This window comes from Solanum lycopersicum, chromosome 4 (assembly GCF_036512215.1).
Source record: "Solanum lycopersicum chromosome 4, SLM_r2.1".
NCBI lineage: Eukaryota > Viridiplantae > Streptophyta > Magnoliopsida > Solanales > Solanaceae > Solanum > Solanum lycopersicum.
Window position 1 is genome coordinate 5,904,651 of NC_090803.1, and position 20,635 is coordinate 5,925,285.

Below are 20,635 nucleotides of genomic sequence, written 5' to 3' on the forward strand. Positions count from 1 at the left end.
GTAATATAATAAAAAGAATATGCATATTTAAAATAATTAAATGATAAAAAAAATATATCTAAATATATATGATATATTTTTATTAATTTAATATAAATGCTCGATCTTAATATAAGATAAATCTTTACGTTTTAAAGGATCATCTCATTCTTCCTCCAACTTAAAATAAATGTACATCTCTCTCTATATATATATCTACCCTACTTTTAAAGAAGGAAAAAAAAAAGAGGAACTTTTCATTTACTTTATTTTTACATTAAAATTAAAAATCATCAGTTTGTTGGAGCTGTTTTACATGGGTGAGGTAAGTTCAAACACATTAATTCTACAATCTACTTTTTTTCTCCTTACTTTTATAGTTTTTAACGTAATCTATTCAAAGTTTGAATTTTAGTTTACAATACATACATTATTTATTTTTGTATCTCTTTAGTATTTTTGTAACGTATATAGAAATTGAGTCAAAAATATTGAGTTGAGATAAATTTCATAATAGATACACCAAATCTATCTTTGACTATTTCTCTCTATATATACATGTATAGTGTTGTTAAAGAAGGAAAAACTTTTCATTTACTTCATAAGTTTTTCATTGAAAATCAAGAGGTTATTGGAGATTTTTTTACATGGCTAAGGTATGTTCAAACACTCAAAAAAGAAAACAATTCAACAATCCATATATCAATCCAATTTTGTTTAGTTTAGTTTCATATATATATATATATATATATATATATATATATATATATATAGTTTGTCAATGGATAATATTGGTAGTGTATAAGATTCTTGTCTATTTTAATAGCAAGGGCAATATATTCGAGATTTGAATTTTATGAGTTTGAGTTTCGAATCTGTTATTTTTATAGTTGTTGAGTGAATTCTTTTGTAACAAAAACTACATAATTTGAACTTTTATGATTTTGAGTTTGAAATCTTCTAATTTTCTACATTTAATAGCAAAGACAATTAATTCAAAATTTGAACTTTTATAGTTTCAAGTTTGAAATTTACTATTTATACTTAGTTTAGTGAGTTTTGTAACAAGAATGTTGTACTATGACAACAAAGATGTGTATTCAAGATTCAAACTTTATGAAATAGAACTCAAGATTTCTATATATTATAAAATTGAATTAAAATTATTGAATTCAGATGAACCTATAACGTAAACACTCTACGTTGTCATTTTGATGAAGAATCTATATATGTATACTTTTAATTAATTCCCATTTTAATTTTATTTATTTATTTATTTTATGTGATTTTTATAGGAAAAAGAAAACAAAGGGGAGGAGGTAAAAAAGGAGGAGGAAAAGAAAGAAGAAGAGAAGAAAGTAGAGGGAAAAAAAGAAGATGAAATTCAAGAAATTGTGCTTAAAGTTGATATGCATTGTGAAGCTTGTGCAAGAAAAGTTGCAAGATCCCTCAAAGGTTTTCAAGGTATTTAATTTTGTTCCTTAATTAATAATTCCATATTTTAATTAAACAAAATAATTATACCTATAATAAGTGAATTAGTTAAATGACACCAATAGTAAAAAAAGAAAATTGTTCAAATGTATCCCTAGTATTATTTTAAATTGTTCAAGCAAGATGTTATATGTCACACTTTTGGTCTATTTATATTCTTGTCGTTAGCAAATTATAACGGAATTACCCATACTAATAATATACCTCTATTATGAAATGATTGAATTTCACATGTTTTTAAAAAAGAAATTTAAATTTATCTTTCAATTTTCTTAATCGTACTTTAAAATTTACTTTTAAATCGAAATAAGACTATTTTTTAACGACAAGTATTGAGTAAGCTGCTCAATTTTGAATAGCATGATGTCAAATTTGATCCCCCTTTTGTGATATTATTGATGGATTATAAGTTAATTTTTTTAAAAAAATTAATTTAAATTATTCTTTCTGACTCAATATGGGGACTTTATTAATTTATTCTAATGGTCTTCTATCTCATTATCACGTTTTTCAATTCAACTAATTATTAATAAATTCTTGAAAAATGCACCCAATAAACAAAGCTTTACATATTAAGCAAAACACAAAAAAGATACAGTACGATACTCCCTTTCTCATATATTAGTTACGTTTATTATTTTAATAAAAATATTTATCACATGCTAGTTGACTATATTATTAAATAAAAAAAATATTAATTAAATTTTTTTATATTATTCTTTTTAAAAGTATGCATATTAATTTGTAGATATGTAAAGATAATGAATTATTAGAATTATCTTTTTATTTGTGATTTTTTAATATATCTATAAAAATAAAAATGATCATTTAATATAAAATGTAGGAAGTAAAAAAGATATTTTGCGTTAATAAAATTCATTAAAAGTTACGCCCCATAAAATATACTCTATGATTCATATTATCTATCCTATAATCATTAGTGATTGCCTTCACAAGTTCGTATTGAACGAGACATAATCTAACTTTAATTTCTTATAATATTATGACATATATAATATCTTTTCTTTTTGTATCATATTGATTTGTAAAGATAGTGAATTATTAGAATTATGTTTTTATTTATGATTTTTTAATATGTCTATAAAAATGAAAATAATCATCTAATATAAAATATAGGAAGTAAAAAAGATATTTTGCGTTCATAAAAGGTTACGCCCCATAAAATATACTCTATGATTCATATCATCTACCCTATAATCATTAATGACTGCTTTATTATAATATTATGATATATATAATATCTTTTCTTTTTGTATCATATGATTAACCCAAAAAATGACTTTTGATCATAATTTTTTTGTTTATGGTGAATGAATAGGAGTGGAGGAAGTAAAGGCAGATTCTAAGGCTAGCAAAGTGGTGATAAAAGGGAAAAATGCAGATCCTCTCAAAGTGTGTGAAAGAATTCAAAAAAAAAGTGGTAGAAAAGTGGAATTGATTTCACCTTTGCCAAAGCCACCAGAAGAAAATAAAAAAGAAGAAGAAGAAGAAAAGTTGCCAAAAGTAGAAGAGAAGAAAGATGAGGTAACTATTATTATTATTTAATTAATCGATAAAATTATTTTCGTGTAACGTGATCTAATATATTCTGAGTTCGAATCATGAAATTAGCTATTGATAAATAGTTGCATTAGAATAAACTGACTACATCATATTTTTCTCTGAATTTTGTGTATAGGTACTTCATATATCAAACTATCCTAATTAATCCACTAGTCATTGCATACTTAAAAATATCGATAATCGCGGGTCGATTGTCGACTCCTCCATGAATACTATTTTTTAATATGACAATATTAAATATATTTATTTTATTTTCAATCTTACTGCTTGGAATAAATCTTACTACTTCTGATTCTAGGATTTCCATACTTGGTAAAAAAAATTAAGGCTTGTCGTTTAAATTATCGATTCGATACTAGATGAACCCTTCCTATGGTAAGATACTAAATATTTACTTGTTAATTGTATATTCTTTTAGAGAATTCGATATAAATACTATACATTTTTGAATAGTTCAAACAAGGTATTGGTGTTTTTTCATTTTAGTGTAAAGGGAATTAATAGAGCACCCACAGCTTAGGACTGTTGTTTCCTTGCTGACAATGAATGCAACATAACATATAGTATTTACAGTAAAAAGTTTAACAAAAAAGACAAGCTTCTGAGCAATCCACTTGGGGGGTGGGGGTGGGGGGTTGAAGGGCACACTAAACAATATGTGGTGTAGATAGAATGATAGAGACTCGGAAAAATTTATCGTCTATTATATATACGTAAAATATAAAAAAAATTAAATTTATCTAAATATTCTTACGCCCTTTTAATTCTCGATCAGCATATATCTTTTAAAAAATTATACTTCAAAGACGTAATATTTGTGTGTTTATAAAAACTTATCATTACAAATAAAATTGTAAAATTTAATTTATTTTTTGTAAATTCAAAAAGATTGTTTGAATGATGTGTAGGTGCGCTGGTGGGCTACTCTGCCATACTGCAGTATAGTAAAATCTTGAAATGGGACCTATAAGGGATTCACGAGACTGACATTTCAATATTTTGTAGTATTATGAATATAATATATAGTTATGTACAATATTTATAAAATAACAATAACTCACATTTTATTTTGAATGGTTATTACGTCTCGATATATCGCTTTATTATATTTTATTGTGCTCATGTGATATATCATATGGTATCGGTTTGAGATAGAGTAACATGCTTAGAAAATGATGATATATTATATGATCAACTTTTAAGATATGACTAACAAAAAAACCTTGACCTTAGTGGCTTAAGGGGGGAAGAGTTGGCATAACGCTAATAAATTTTAAATTTTGAATTCGTCTGTGAGTGGGTCAATGTTGTTTTAAAAGGATTAAGGGTTGAAGTTTTCGACTTAGTCAGTCAAGATTCATATAGCAGACCCCTAGCATGATTTATTTCAACAGATTCGCGATGTAATGGCTCCCATCTCTGAGTAACTTATTTGAAATTGAGACGTAGTATTTTTTGTTGCGACATTGATTTGCCTTTTACTTAAGAATAGCAAATCATAGTTGCTCTGTCTTGCCAATTTGTATATAATTTCTTTATTTCATGATATAACTAGTCACTGAATACGTGCATTAACGCGAAAAATGTCATGTTTTTTCACATAATCAACAGCCTCCTCCAGTCATAACAGTGAAGATGACAGTTCAGATGCATTGTGAAGCTTGTGCACAAGTACTGCAGAAACGAATTCGAAAAATTCAAGGTACATATCATATCATCATTTACATATTTTAGAATTTCAAATGTGTTATCATGCATTATTGTAACGAACTTGTTGGTTGACAGTCAACGTAAAACTAGTCAATTCATGTTGAATCCTTACTTGCAAATGCACATATCAAGTATATTATCATGCATTATGGTTACAAACTTGCATGCTAACAGTCAACGTAATACTAGTCAATTCATGATGAGCTTGGAGATAATATACATATCAAACATGTTATTGTACATTAGTATAACAAACTTGTATATTAACAATCGGCGTAAAACTAGTCAATTTATGTTTAGTCCTTATACACATTATCAAATAAGTTATTGCACATTATAATTATAACCAACTTTTATATTGACAGTCAACGTAAAAGTAGTCAATTCTTATTGAATCTTCACATATATATTGTAGGTGTTGAATCTGTAACGACAGATCTAGGAAACAATCAAGTGGTTGTAAAAGGTGTTGTTGATCCAGAGAAGTTAGCGAACGACGTGTACAAGAGGACAGGGAAGCAAGCTATGGTAGTGAAGGAAGAAGAAGTAAAAAAGGAAGAAGAGAAGAAAGAAGAAGAGAAAAAAGAAGAAAAGAAAGAAAGTGGAGAAGAAAAAGGCAAAGAGGAAGATGATAAGACAACAATAGATATCAAGAAAAATGAATATATGACTCAAAGGGACTACATTTTCATGGAGTATGCTAATTACTCTCCTCAGATTTTCAGTGACGAGAATCCTAATGCTTGCTCTATCATGTAACCTTTTCGGTTACTCAATGACAGAACCAGGAATTTCATTGCATTACATTGCATGTAGTGTTGTTATTGTTCGATTTTCGATATGTTCTAGTTCTAGTATATGCTAATAAAGATTTATTAAATTGTCTATTTGAGAGATTTTTGTCAACATCTATCTAATAATTTTGGTGTTTTAGTGGCTATAAGTTGTTGAACAAGATGTACATACTTTGAAAGTTTTAAAACTTTTTTGCCTTGTGATGTTAATGCTTATCCCAGTGTCAGTTGGTACAGAGTACTAGTTTGGTATACAGCGCAGCAAATACTCTAATATTGAGGACCACTATAGTTCATTATATTGACAAATTGTAACCATAAAAAGATTGAAAGGTTGTAAAGTCACTTCCAAGAAAATTATGTTTGTATATATTTGGCCTCTTCTCTAGGATGGTAATCTTTGGATTCGACCCTAATCGCACCTCGAGAAGTGTGATGTAACTAATACAAGTATAAGTAATTATTTCCATAACTCGAATCGTAACCTATAGGTGACACGGAGATACCTATGGAGTACAAAATTTGCCTTTGAACTTTGCAGAAATAAATTTTTTAGCTCATCCATATTCTCATCGTATTTTAGCTTGAAATTCTTAGCCATATACTAAGCTTCTGTATGCTATGAGCGGAGTTCGAGAAGAGCCTGACCACAAAGGTCTATCATACACTCCCTTTACCTGCATTTCTACAAGAGGCTATTTCCACGGTTCGGATCCAATGACCTCTTGATTACATGACAACAACTTTACTAATTACGTCAAGGCATATTCTTTAACATTTCTTTGTCATGCCTATATTCATGTACATGTATGCTTTATGAGCACCATACAAGAACTAAAATACAGAAGCAAAACTGGAGTGTATACAGCAAAGGAAATAAGCCTTTCCTTAGCTTTATAGATACATGCCAAGGGGAAAACAATACAAGAAAAAAAATTGTAAAATGATCACTCTTCGTCGGATTCAAGGCCAGGTATGAACTCCAAACTCACGTCGAATACCAGTGGGCTGTTAGGAGCCACTCTTGGCCTTCCAGGAGCCGATATCAGACCTTTTGGAAACGCCAACTATTCAACAAAAATGTGTAAGAAACTTACTCTGATAAAAGATTTTCACTACTCTTGGACGATTTCAAGTCAATTGACATGCATGCAGTAAAGCGTGAACATAAAACAGATTGAATATAAGCTATTGCATATATGAGAAGTTCAAGTTCACGACCCCCCGCACAAAGTATTAGGCCATCCTCAAGTGAAAATTCATTGAGATGAAGTATGACATTTACTGAAGGAAAGGAGAATTTTAGGAAAAAGACTGGTGTTTGATTTGATGTATTAAGGGCAGTTCTATCTTTTACCTTGTTTATCCATGTATTAGTAACTCGCGTCTTGCTAATAACCATGATTTGCTATATATTAGTCATACACCCTATACTACTACATAGGGTGAAAATCCTATCAAACAAAAGAATTAAATAATACCACAGCTAATACATGTATTATTTTTTCTAGTACATTCTACCAAACAACCCCTAAAGGGGCTATTATCTAAACCTGTCAATCCCACAAAGAAGCATTTCCCCCTGCTTAATGGTTTGATTATTATCTTTTTCTCATTTGCCTTGCATCTGTAGAATGAGAAATTCTGAAGGCAGAGAACTTACAGATCCAGGTACATAGAGTCGACGTAGTCCTCCAACTTTCATGCTCAGAATCCCTTCATCAAGTCCTTTGATTACCTACTCTAGCCATTGAAATTAGTTAGTCACATATGAACTAACTAATTCTTCACCTGCTATTACTGCTACAGAAATCATGAAATCACAAATTTTCATGAACATGTACTAAAGCTTACCTGGTCAGCACCTACACGGAAAATGTAAGGTCGACCTTTCTCCAGGGAGCTGTTAATTTAAAAATCAAGAGATCTTGCGAGAGTTAGACATTTGAAGGAACATCGAATCACAAACGTCATTTATCCTAAAGTGAAAAATAAGTACTGCATGTGTGTTTTGAGGGCAAGGAGAATAAGACTTCTTAAAGAAGAAATGGCAAGTTCTCTTATAAGGTTACATGTACGACCATTACGAGAAAATAAAAAGAATAACTTCTGCAGCTTCTCCTTCATGTCCAAAACAAAGCACTGAACCTAAAGAAGACATTGTAACAAAAAAAAATCTACAAGGAGAACCTTCCTCCTCCTCTCTTTTCTTCTGGAGGTTACATATTCATTTACTTTACAAATTGAGTCTTTTTGTTTTTCTTCCGAGTATCGATATGCTATTTGTCTGTCTATCAGTAAATAACATGCCTCCTTATAAATATGCCATGTTACACGAACAGATACAATGTGTATGGGCTGATCACTCTATAACATCATCGGCTTACTGTAAGAAAGCGTATAAAATTCATATGCTTCAACAGATGCAATTTCTAAATGACCAAAAAAAGGCAAAGCTTGTATACAATCTTGTGAAATATTCAACAAACCAATCAGAGTACAATAAGTGTAATGACCTGTCAAAAATTTGTCCCGAGGGAACCATGGCAACATAATTTGCAGCCACCTGTCATCATGAAACAAAATTTGACTGATAAAATAATTTGAATATAACTTACACGAAAGAAGGAGCCATATATCTTTTGTGACACATGATAATTTAAGGATCTCTCTCTCCTTCCGTCCCTCCCTCTTTCCCACTCTCTCTGTGGAGTTACAAGGAAAACCTTAAATAATGATGCATTGCTTTGAGTAAGAAATTCTTTTCTCTAATTTTTTGCATGTCCTTTTCTCGGAAACAACCTCTCTACCTCTATGAATTAATGGTAAGGGATACGTACACTCTACCTCCCGGACCCCACTTATGGGATTTCACTGGATATGTTGTTGTCCTTTTCTCCTCAATTCCCTTCAACTAATTTTGCGATACTAAACAATTTCATGATTTGAGAAGATGAAGCATATTTTACCACGAATTGCCAAATGGGTAAGGTAACAAGCTAGTTTGGTGAAGAAGAAAGTTCATCGCACAGTATTTTGTCCTTCACTCTTACATTAGAAACAAAGTATCAGAAATCAGGATACATACCTGGAAACCAACAGGGGGACTAGGGCCTCGACCAACTTTGATGTCCTTATACTGCAAACCTGATTCGGTTGTTACCATAGGAACCTTCATTTATGAAAAATTTCTAGTATTAGTGGGGTTCTCAGGTTTTCTATGACAAATGATATGTCAGTGAATCTTTTCCATCACGTAACCTTGGACAATACGGATACTGCAGCAATCACATAGAGCATCCTAAGTTGATGAATATTCTATTAAATTTCATATGTAAACTATTATAGTATTATTTCAAGTAAATGATGAGTTCTATAGTAGATACCAACTAGAAGTATCTCAGAGAAAGATGATTGTAATGAAGCTATTTCAGTTCATATGTTAGACCAATTTGGGTCTTGTCATCATTTGTCAGCTAAGTGTCTGAAAAAGACTACCTAAATAAAATGGCACTCCTAATTCATGCTAAATTGCAACTTCATTGTTGCAAGAAACTTCAGACCATAGCAGTCGGAATATCAACTTTTGCAAGTCTATGCATGCATATAGTGATTGTATGTCCAACGAAAAAGATTTCAAGTCATTAAATCTGAATAGAGCGTTAAGAATTCACTATGTACTATAGAAAGAAACTGGCAAACATAGAAAAACGTTCAATAGGGACAAGTGAGGCTTGCTCAAGTGGTTGAACACCTCCAATCAACTAATAGGTTGAGGGTTCGAGTCATGCTGGAGGGTAAATGGGAACACTATTGATCCCCTTTAAAGAAGGTAAAAAAACGCCCAGTAGGAACATATACTTGATTTGGAAGTGTGGGACTTACACTTGCCATGTGCAAGTAAAAAAATGGGATGTATCTGTGACCCAGACAGATTGGGAAAATATGCAACCTAAATATGTGTGATTATCTATTTTAGATGTCTTTTTAAAAGGCACATAATCTCCTATCATTCCAGAATAGGGATTAATTCTTGCAAGATCTTAACAAGCATACTCAAAAAGTAAGGACCAGCTCAATAAGTGTAGTAATAACCTCTGATGCAAAAAAGTTGAATATTATTCATAGTAGTTATTTGTTATAATTTGTCAACAATCTCCATGAATATGAAAGTGCAATAACTTTTTTTAGACTCGAAACCAAATGCAAGGCAAAGAACTTCTCTTGAAATTGCATTAGAATGTCAGATGAATAGTAATGAGTGAAAAAAAACCATGCATCACATTGAATTTTTGAGGCAACAATTAATTCCCTCACAAGACTCTTTATAAAATAGTTCAAATCTGTTCCTTTATATTACACAATTTTTATTTTGTAAGATCCCAAGTACTTAACATCAGTCCACTAAAGTTACCTTATTCATTTTTCACAACTTTCAAGAGTTCAGAGTCATTTAATTGTTCAAACTTTAAACTTTGATCATGACGGTTGCTCTATTCAAGTAAGTTTTCAGTCACTGCTTTAGCTCAAACTTCTTTCACAGATGTTCACCTTCACAACGCACAGTATAATGGGAAAAATTCAACTGGCGACGTGTTCAACCAAACTGGTGGTCCATGATTATGTATCCCATACAACCCAATTAACTGAAAATCCATAACCCAATTGCGCTATAAGATATATTTAAAGATTAACATACAAAATTGTTCATTCACTCAAATATTTGTTATAATAGTTATGATTTATGTTTTGCTCGTACCTTCAAAAATACTACAACGCAAAGTCGGATCCTCAAAAAATTACAGTAATTCGAGCATCCGACACACATCTGGATGTATGTTTGAAGAATGCGAGCAACATAGGACTTAGATGGAAGGAGTACAAAATTGTCCTTAACTACCTCACCCTCCGCTCCATTTTATATGAGACTATTGCTTTACTAGTCCCTTTCAAAACGAATGACACTTACCCAAGAATATGATCTAGTGGTCAATCAAGAGGATTGAAAACCATAAGGTTTCAGGTTCAAACAAAAAAAAACAGGTGATTTCTCATCTGTCCTAGTCTTGATGTACAAAGTTACCTAGTACATGCTATTGGTTTGAGGTGGTACATGTCACATGTAAATAGTCGAGATACATAAAAGCTGACTCCAACGCCACGGTTATCAACATTAAAAAAGAAACGGACAACGCCTATCCTAATTTAACTTTCTACATCTCATTTTCACCTAACGTGCTTTTATAGCCACACATATCTCAAGGCATATTTAAGATCACAAGTTTCAAAAGTCGATCTTTCTTTCTTAAACTCCCTGCTCAATCAAACTACAACATATAAATTAAAATGAAGGAAGTAAATAAATGAAAACAAGTTAAGAGTTTAAAAAAATGAGAGGGAGCTTAATAACCTCACCATACATTTTCAAGCTCTTTCTCACATGTAGCATCACAAAGTTTTGGTTTTTCCTCAGGTGGCAATCCAGCTGCCTCAGCATAACAAGAACCCACCAAAAAACTTGTAACTCCACAGAACCCCAACCCCATTACCAAATCTCTGCGCTTAGTTGTATTGTACCTTTCAGCTTCTTCAACAGTACCCATCAAATTCTCTTGTGCCCACAATCTTAAACCAAATTCCCTAGTAACCCCATTTCCAGTTTGGAGTTTTCTGATTCTTTGATGATGATTCTTGAACAAATTTATAGAAAAGGCTGAACCTTTACAATCAAGAACACAATATGTAAACCAAATGAGTACAAAATTGAATATGAAAAAGAAGTAAAAAATATATTTTTTTCAAGATTTAATGGAGCTTACTGAGTGGAAGTACAAGAGATGTTGATGCCATTGTTGTGATAATCCTAATTTTGGATTATTCAGCAATGTGTTATTATGAATTTTTGCTAGTAATGAATGAATGAGTGGATAATGAAATAAAAGATGTGGCTTTTTATATGGGCTGTTTTTGAATAGGCAAATTAATGTTTATTTAAATACAATTTGGTCCATAAAGTTTGGCCTCAATGATGGTTAGCTCCACTTTATCGAGGGTCAATCAGAAACAACCTTTCACTATCTCTATAATATATTCCTACACCCAATCTTTTCAAACCTCCAATTGTGAGACTTGATTGGATATGTTATCATTATTGTTAGCGATTACTACGAGTGAGCATGGTATGAATACGGTACGGTATTTGAAAGTTTTCATACAGTAATTTTGATATTCAGTTTTTAAAATATTACACCATTACCATACCAATTTAGCTCAGTGTGATTTGGTATATTGAAGTTTGATTTTGATATTCTTTAGTATGATAAATCGGTAACCATGATTTGTTCAATTTTGACTAATATATACTCTTATAATAGTATTACGATTTCAACAATTAAAAAAAGAATCTCAATTGTATCATATTAACACAATACACACATAGAAATATATTCAAAATAAAATACCAACAACTCCTTTATTAATCAATTACAATTCAAATACATTTCAATCAAAATAAAGTAATCAAAGTTTTAACTTCTAAACATTTGGTTTATACTAATACTAGGTTGCATATTTGTTACAATTTTTAATTTTTTTTGTGTGTGCGCGCGTGTGTATGTGCTTTTGTGTGTATGTGTGTGTTATTTATGTAAATATATACTTCGGTATGGTATTCGATATTTCGGTATGTTATTCGTAAATTTCAAACATTGTACCAAATACCAAAAATATATATATTAAAATGTATACCAAAATCATAATAGTAAAACCATAGTATTAAGAATTTCAATATGTATGATCTTTCAATATATATCGTACCATGTTCACCCCTCGCGATTACTCTCATTTTGGAGTTACCAAATAAGAGAAACTAATGTATCATACAAACTCTAGAGAACTAAATAATATGGTTGATAAGACATAATGAAAATGATAATAATTTAAAAGTAATAAATCATGTTGAAATAAGTCTAATACGTATTAATCACGTGATTAAACATTAAACAAAAATTAACATTAGGTTATATATTTTAAATTTCTAAATCAATATAAAATTAAAGAACTAATATTCAACATAGAGGCGGATCCACCCCTACATATGGGGATGCACGTCACCCATTAAATTCAGAAAAAAATCGTGAAATTAGTAGAAATTAAGATATAATTAATAGTGTATCCATGATGAACATAAGAGTATCATTGTGTTGTTGGTACAAGCCAGAGGAAACATCCACAAGCTCATATTTGAAATTATTCGTTCACCCAAAGTTTTCAAATTTTGAGTTCGCCTCTAATTCAACATTATTGTCATTCTTAGTATTGAATTATTTGTATTTGTATTAGTATTAATTTGATTTTGATATGAATTTTATTAGAGCTACTGATATCCATGGACTACAATTTTTAATTGGACAATTCAAAATTGTAAGTCTCAAACTAGAAATAACATGTTGAAAGATAAAAAATTTTAAAAATATAAAAAACATTCAGAAATTATATCAAAATAAATACTTTTATGTATAAAATAAATTTTAAAAACTATACTTATAGTAATGAATTGATTTGATTTGGAATTGACTTTTTTTAATTAAAACCAAATCAATCCAATTACAGTCGAATATTTGTATTTTAAATTATTCTAAGCTATCCAAATGTCTCCTATAAATTCTTTTCTTTTTAGTACCATTCTTGTTTGCAAGACTTGAAAAATACTCACTTTTAACATAATGAAAGGACTAAAAGTGCTCAAAATTTTATTCCAATGTACTATATTTAAATCTCCTCAAACATAAAAGGGTCATTTTGTCATTTTTCTCTTTTATCCTTCAGTCTCCCTTTTCAGTGGAAAACGAAACGAAATCTGAGTATCCAAAAGAAGAGTAGACATTACAGTGCTAAGCGATCTGTAGAGAGAGTTGAAGGAAGAAGATGATAAGTGTAGGGAAGATCAAACAGTACTCAAATGTTCTTGAGAGACCCCTCAGCAAAGGCAAACAAGAGGTACTTCTTTCTCTCTTCTTTTTTTTCAGTGAAAAAAAACTCAAATTTGTGTTCTAAATCATCTCAGTAGTTCAATAATGAAGAAGAAAAAAAAGGTTTTTTTTTCACTATGGATCTTAATTAGAGTGACCCATGTTACCAATTTTAGATATTTCTACCTAGAGGGTGTTGGTGGGTTGGGGGATATACTTTGCGGATTAGTGATTGAGGCTAAAGCTTAACTCAATTTTGTGTTCTAAGTTATATTCGTTGTTCAAGGGGAAAATGTTTTTTTTTTTTCACTATTGATCCTAAATAATAAAATTGACCCATGTTATCAATTTTAATCTTTTTAACTAGAGGGTGTTGGTGGGGGTTACTATGCAGACTAGTGATTGAGGTCCTTTGCAGGACAGTTTGAGGGCTTATGCTCAGCTCAATTTTGTGTTCTAAATCCTCTTAGCTGTGAAGAAAAAAATAGCTGGGGGTGGGGGTTCATTTTAACTATAGATCTTAATAACATTGACCCATGTTACCAATTTTATATTCTTTTTAGCTAGATTGTGTGTGTGGGGTGGGTGGGGGGGTGGGTGGGTGGGGGTGGATATACTTTGTAGATCAATTTTATGCTTTTGCTTAACTCAATTTTGTGTTCTAAATTGAATTAGCTCTTCAAGAAAAGAACGGGGTGGGGAGTTCTTTTTCATTATAGATACTAATAACATCAACCCATGTTACCACTTTTAAATCTTTTTAGCTAGAGGGTGTGGGTGGGTTGGGTTGGGTTTGGGAGATATACTTTGCAGATTAGTGAATGAGGTTCTTTGCAGGTCAGTTTGAGTGCTTTTGCTTTCTTGTTTTCGGAGCTTGTTCAGTACAATCAGACTCAAGTGGACAACATTACTGAATTAGAGCGAAGGTGATTTTCAAGAACTCTGTTATTTTGTTTATTTGCCCCTGTATTGATGAATTATAAGGATTCTTTATGAAATGAGCTTAAATGAAAAATGGTTACTGATATAGTCGAACACCGACTTGTTTGACACTGAGTTGTAGTTGTTGTTGTTGCTCTTGTATTGCTGAAATTAGAGGGGAAGTGACCTGTTATGCTGTGGAATTTCGAGAAATTCTAGTATTGGAATGGATCCGAATAGGGAGAAATGGTTGTGGAAGATTCAGACACTAACTATTTTGGAGGAGAAGCTTAGTTGATTGATTGATCATTTTACGTTATTGTTTCTCTAAACATGGAGGTGTGCTATAGTGCTTAAGAGTCTTTTCGATGGTATCAGGTCATTATAGGGAAGAAAAAAAAGGAATCTCCATATTATTAGTGTCAAATGAATGAAATGATCACTTTTGAGGTAAGGATTAGCTATTTTAACTGTTTGTTTAGCATGATTGCTACCGTTACATCCATTTTGATTGAAGTCTTTCCTCATCAAAAGGAATAAAATTGCTATATTTGCTGACACCTTGTTCTTTTGGATGGAACTGTTGGTTCTGATCATTAGTTACCTTTATCTCAAAAAAAACAAAAAACTATTGGTTCTGATCATTCAGTGCTGAAGAAAAGGAATTAAAGGAAGGAAGCTGATCAGTTTATTTGTTTAAGGTACCAAAGTATAAGCAGAATCTTCTACGAACTTGAGCTTAAAGTTTTCTGCCCTTTGAAGTTTGAAATAGTTTGTCAGTAAGTTCTTGCCTCGCCACAATTTCACACTGTATATGTGAATGCATTGTTCTGGATGTTGATGCTTATCCGGAAAATTTGTTAGAGGATATGGCAAAGTAACAAAAGATAAACAGAAACTTCCCCAGCTTGAGCTTAGATTTTTCTGCCCTTTTAAGTTTGATATAGTTTTTGCCATAAGATTTTGCCGTTGCCACAAATTTCAGAGTGTATTTGTGAAGACATTCTTGTAGATATTGATGATTTTCTGGAAAATAGGTTGGAGGATGCTGGCTATGCTGTTGGAGCACGGATTTTAGAACTCCTCTGCCACAGGGAAAAGGTATGAACCGTCAATGCTATTGCCACCCTAATGTTCTGCTTTTAATTTTTTCACTTAAGAGAAACTCCATATCTCGATGCTCGGTATCTGTTGTCAAACCAGTAAACCTCGATTGCGTAATTATCTGGGCCAGTTCTCTCCATTTAATCTATGTCCATTATATAGAAATGTGTACTTCGAGCATATTTACTTACTGTAATTTTAAGCATAATCATGTTTGTGTCTTCAAAATGTTCCTCGACTGAGAAATGTTTTTCAACCATGATTTTGTGATTTTGACACTTAAAAGACTGGGAAACTGTAGAGGATAATATGATGACTACCTGTAAACGTAGTCATATCCTTAACCAAAGTCATTCCCAATAAAAGTTCAGAAGTTGGACAAAATCAAGAATAGATTGTGAGAGGAGCTAGCTGTACTGCTGCTACCATGGCTACTTTACTACGTGAAGGATGCAAATTGCATCATGCAATATTACATAAAATCCTATGAAGCTACTTTCAACAATTTAAGCAAGCAAATTGTGATGGTCATTTGCAGAACTAGTTGACAAGCTATATTTTTAAAGTTGATACGGTAATTGTTCTAAAATCTTCATAATGCTGCAGGGAAACAGAAGGGAGACACGATTACTGGGTATATTATCATTTGTGCATAGCACAGTATGGAAGGTTTTGTTTGGGAAGGTCAACTTCTTTTACTTCCTTCTGTCTTACCCTTTTTTGCTTAAACACCTTTCAAATCTCTTTGATTATACTGATTGTTTTTTTGGGGGACTGCACTTCATCTCTTGTTTGTTGGTGATTGTATTGATTTTTGGTTTAATGTTGTGGCGGTGGGAATGACTGAAAACTTCTTCAGTGCAAAAGGAGTTTAAAATGGTCATTTGACGAGATCCATTCCTTACACTTCTAGGAGCTATCTTTGCCCATGTTTTAAAAGTATTCCACTTAGCAAGCAGCAAGCATGGAAAATTTAAGCCTATATTTTATCACTTTCTCTAACTGCTTAGGATGTACTATGCATAGCATGTGAATGTTGCGGTCCATCTTTTCTTCATTTTAGTTCGAGTTGATGGAATATCAATAGGCTCTGTCGATTTGATGCTTTGTCATTGTGGTAATTTGATATGCTGGTGAGCTTTTGGTTAGGGGTTCTTCAGTTTGCTGTGAGAGAAATTGCACATAAATGATGTCGTAAGAATGAACGTCTTTATAACGAAAGCATAATGGAGTTGATATTCTGATCGTAGTTCTTTTTCAGTTACCTCAAATGAAGAACCTCTCGCTCTCTGCCACAATTTTAATAATGCGTGAAACTGTAACGTGGTTGGAGCTAAAATCATTTTCCAAACTTACTGTATTTGAAGTTTTGACATTCTCCTCTTTATCTATGATTAATATTTTCTCTTGAATCGTACTTGATATTATCTCTTAATTTGTTCTGAAGTTCATCGCCACATGTATCAACTTCCTAATTACAAGAGATACCATTTTGTTAAAAGCTAACAATTGGTTTCAGAATACTTGCATGTTGATAAGAAGCAAGTGTTTTTCCTTTTGTGTGTTTATAGGTCAGAAGTCTCCTACCACTCACAGTCTCGCTTTAACACAACATTTCACATATTTTTTTCCATTATGACCCAGACCATCTAGAGTAAGTCCTTTCAGTGCTTTGGTTCAGTTTGTTATTCTTAGAATCTGTTTAGCCTTTTAGGTCCCTATGATTGTGATATAAGTCTCTCTGTCTCTTGATTTTAAGTAATTTGTAGTTTGCAAGAGTAATTCATCATTTTGTATGAGTTTTTTTAAAGCTTTTCTCAATGGTTTCTTCAATGGCGTGCTCATTGGTTTGAGTGGCATCAAGCTCCTCTAGCGTAATTTTGCCTTTAGTGACCAACCAAGTTATTCTGCCTGTGAATTTGTTTTAGGATTGGATTAGATGAAACATTTTGGCTTTTGTATACAGGTTGCTGACTCACTTGAGAAAGGCACTGAACATGAAGATGAATATATGATTAGTGAGAAGGAGCTCCTTGTGAACAGGTGATCTCGACTGAAGCCATTATAAATGCTTCCAATTATTTAATTACTGAACTAACTCTTGTATTTCATTTTGGGATCATTTGCATTTGAATTTTAGATTCATTTCAATTCCAAAAGATATGGGTGCTTTCAACTGCGGAGCTTTTGTTGCGGGTATTGTAAGGGTAAGAACATCATCGGCTTTGCTTTGTCTACCATTTCTGAGAGCTATAATTTATTTTCTTATTTTCTTCTCGAAGGGAGTTCTGGAAAATGCAGGGTTTCCAGCAGTCGTGACAGCTCATTTTGTCCCTGTGGAGGGGCAGCACCGACCACGAACGACAATTTTGATAAAATTTGCTGAAGAGGTAAATCAGTTTTATTTGATCTTTCTGCTTTAACTATATACTAGTTGGCTGCTCTACTGAATTTTTGCAAACTGTTCATTCCTTAGTTTCACAATCATAGATAAGTGCCACCCCACTCAATTGGCTATTTCCTCTGGTTCATTTTATGTAAATCTATTTGATTAAGCGTCGAGCTTAAGAAAGAAACAAAACCTTCTAGAACTTACCAGTGTAAAATCATGTCATTAAGGATAAACTGCAAAGCTTAAAGCTAATTGTTTTCAAAGGAAAATTGTCACGTAAAATGAAACAAATGGAGTATTTCTTACATGACGACAATGTTAGGTTGTTGGTCATCTCGGCATTGAAGACGCAGAACTCCTGTGTCTTCCTTCACACTAACCCCCCACCCCAAAAACCCCAAAAGAAAAATAGAAGAAGTGTATGATTGCACTTTTGGTCCCTCAATTCTTGATTTGGTCCTCATAATAGTTGGCTAAGCACATTTAACCTTAAACTAATAAAAATATGTCTATAGTTCCTCTATATTAGAAAGACTTGTGTGTATTTAGATTATCTTAGAATTGCATTACGCTCAAATATTGAGAAAATAATACAAATCTGTGATAACTAGAACGGTTAGTACTTAGTAACTCATTAAAATCGTAAAGATTCATAAGTAGAGGATCCAAACTCCACATATCAGTAAACCGAAAGTTAAATGATCGATATTTGATGGACTAAAAGCGCAACCCTCGGCACACAAATGGAAAAAGAGAAAATACTATGACTATCAAAGTGCAGAGAGTAACTTTACCTTTCTTGGAAAAGCTTATGAGTGCTTGAATACTGATGCTACCTACTGTTTGTACAGGTACTAAGAAGGGAAGCTACACTAAGTTGATGTTATTTGTCATTATATTTGATGCAAAATGCTTGAACAGCATTGTAATGAGATGACAAATGAAAGATCCTTTGATTGTTCAACACATCTTAGGTTCATGTAAATCCTAAGATCATACAAATTGCAAGTTGTGACATTATTTTCTATAGTACAATAGTTGACTTGTTCAACACATCTTAGGTTTACCGCGATAAATTGTATCAGAACATCAAGCATTTACTTTTTTGGTGTAAAATATTTGCACTTCGGAAGGTGATTTTTGGAAATTTTATGTTGTTTATGAGCTACGAGTAGACGTTCTAGTCGGAGAGCTCAGCGTTCTTTTTATGGGGTTTTCCCAACTAATCTGGATTCACGTCGTGAGTCCACTTTGGGGACAAATACTTCCTACCAAAGGCAACTCCATCACGGGCTCAAAATTCAAGAGCTTTTGTTAAGAGCTTTTGTTAAGGTTAAAGGAGTATATCCTTTTGGCTCATCCTCTCCCCTCCTGTCGATTCATTTGTTTTATATCTTTTGACCATCATATTTTCCATGCTTCCAAAACTTCTCGTTTGAGTTGAAGGTTTATCGAAAATAACGTCCGCTCTACCCTAAAATGATAGGATAAGGGATGCATACTCTCTTCAGATTTTATTTGTGGGACTACATTGAATGTGTTGTAGAAAATGCGAAAAATTCTTAGTATGAGAAAATTATTATAAATGTAGTTACACATACCTTATATTTTCGAACCCAAACACATAACACCATCTTAATCTAGATATCACGGGTTGCGACAGGATGAATATGATATGTCCATCCTTGATCACATTTAAAGATCTAGAAATGATGAAAATTCTAGCAGGAGCTCCTTAAATAGGTCAACATGGCACAAAAATACAATTTTCATTAAAAAGGTTTAAAAGATAAAAGAAGTCAAGAGGACTCAATCAGGGGCGGAGCTAGAGCTATGTCTTGCGCGTAGTAGTAATATGTGTCCATTTGAATGAAAAAGTTCTGGGTTCACGCCCCGAATAACATAATATTTTTTTTATTTTGTTTTGACAACCACAACCATTATTCTTGGATACTCTTAGTTAAATTTCTCCACTACTGAACTCAACATCTACTATATATACATAAAAAAAATAACTTTAAACTTGAATATACAATGTAATTTCTTGCTGAATAAGATCTCTGATCCCGATATAAATATCAAACATCATATTAAAAAAATAAAAGAATTGTAATGACAATGACATATAGAAAATGAATTGGGTGAGGATTATAAGGAGCAAGTTCCAAGTTCCACACCAACCAGAAGACATCAACTTTACAAGTTAAAAAGGGAAGACTGGTTTGCTCATATTCATATGTGAATTAAATTTGTTGTTTTGTCACTTACTTATTACTACTACTTTGGTCACAATAATCGAGGATATTTTGAATTTAACCATTCAATGTCAATTGAATTAATTGGAAAAAAAAAAGTAGTAACTACAATATTCTACTTTGACTTCTTTTATTTCTCTTTCTCAAGTATTTTTCGAAAATAATTTCAAGATCGATAAAAGTATACTGAATATAATATTAATATTATATTCATTGTTTACATAGTCAACCACATTTCTATGAGGTTTGGTTATTCATCCTTCTCGCAATATCGCTCACATATTTTGCTATGTATTATTAATAAATACGATAAGAGCCATGCCTAAACGTCTACTATAAAGATGACTTTAGATAAAAAATAAAACGTAAATCTATATCCTCTTTTTAAAATTTTTATAAAAATTATTGAATTATGTCGAATCGTACATCCGT

The 20,635-nt window shown here is 31.9% G+C and overlaps 3 protein-coding genes across 4 annotated transcripts; 2 read left to right on the plus strand and 1 right to left on the minus strand.

The window, feature by feature from the left end:
- Positions 1-127: 127 nt before the first annotated feature.
- Positions 128-5,659, plus strand: LOC101257650 (heavy metal-associated isoprenylated plant protein 7-like). Of its 2 annotated transcripts, none has more exons than XM_004236607.5 (5): positions 128-304; positions 1,275-1,443; positions 2,813-3,018; positions 4,669-4,759; positions 5,183-5,659. In XM_004236607.5, exons 1-5 carry the CDS (start codon positions 170-172, stop codon positions 5,524-5,526), a joined length of 945 nt encoding a protein of 314 aa, XP_004236655.2. In that variant the 5' UTR covers positions 128-169; the 3' UTR covers positions 5,527-5,659. The 2 variants fall into 2 exon arrangements, with proteins under 2 accessions (XP_004236655.2, XP_025886405.1); XM_026030620.2 differs by lacking the exon at positions 128-304 and adding an exon at positions 307-635.
- A 667-nt stretch (positions 5,660-6,326) lies between these two features.
- FKBP16-3 (peptidyl-prolyl cis-trans isomerase FKBP16-3, chloroplastic) lies at positions 6,327-11,486 on the minus strand. The gene is made up of 7 exons (NM_001365917.1): positions 11,381-11,486; positions 10,982-11,280; positions 8,650-8,733; positions 8,078-8,127; positions 7,416-7,464; positions 7,225-7,299; positions 6,327-6,628 (listed from the first exon to the last, which is right to left on the minus strand). Exons 1-7 carry the CDS (start codon positions 11,409-11,411, stop codon positions 6,509-6,511), a joined length of 708 nt encoding a protein of 235 aa, NP_001352846.1. The 5' UTR covers positions 11,412-11,486; the 3' UTR covers positions 6,327-6,508.
- Positions 11,487-13,249: 1,763 nt separating this feature from the next.
- Positions 13,250-19,095, plus strand: LOC101257356 (uncharacterized). The gene is made up of 8 exons (XM_004236606.5): positions 13,250-13,559; positions 14,369-14,457; positions 15,490-15,553; positions 16,163-16,240; positions 17,523-17,599; positions 17,697-17,763; positions 17,839-17,946; positions 18,800-19,095. The coding sequence occupies exons 1-8, from the start codon at positions 13,488-13,490 to the stop codon at positions 18,827-18,829; spliced, it is 585 nt and encodes a 194-aa protein (XP_004236654.1). The 5' UTR covers positions 13,250-13,487; the 3' UTR covers positions 18,830-19,095.
- Positions 19,096-20,635: the final 1,540 nt, after the last annotated feature.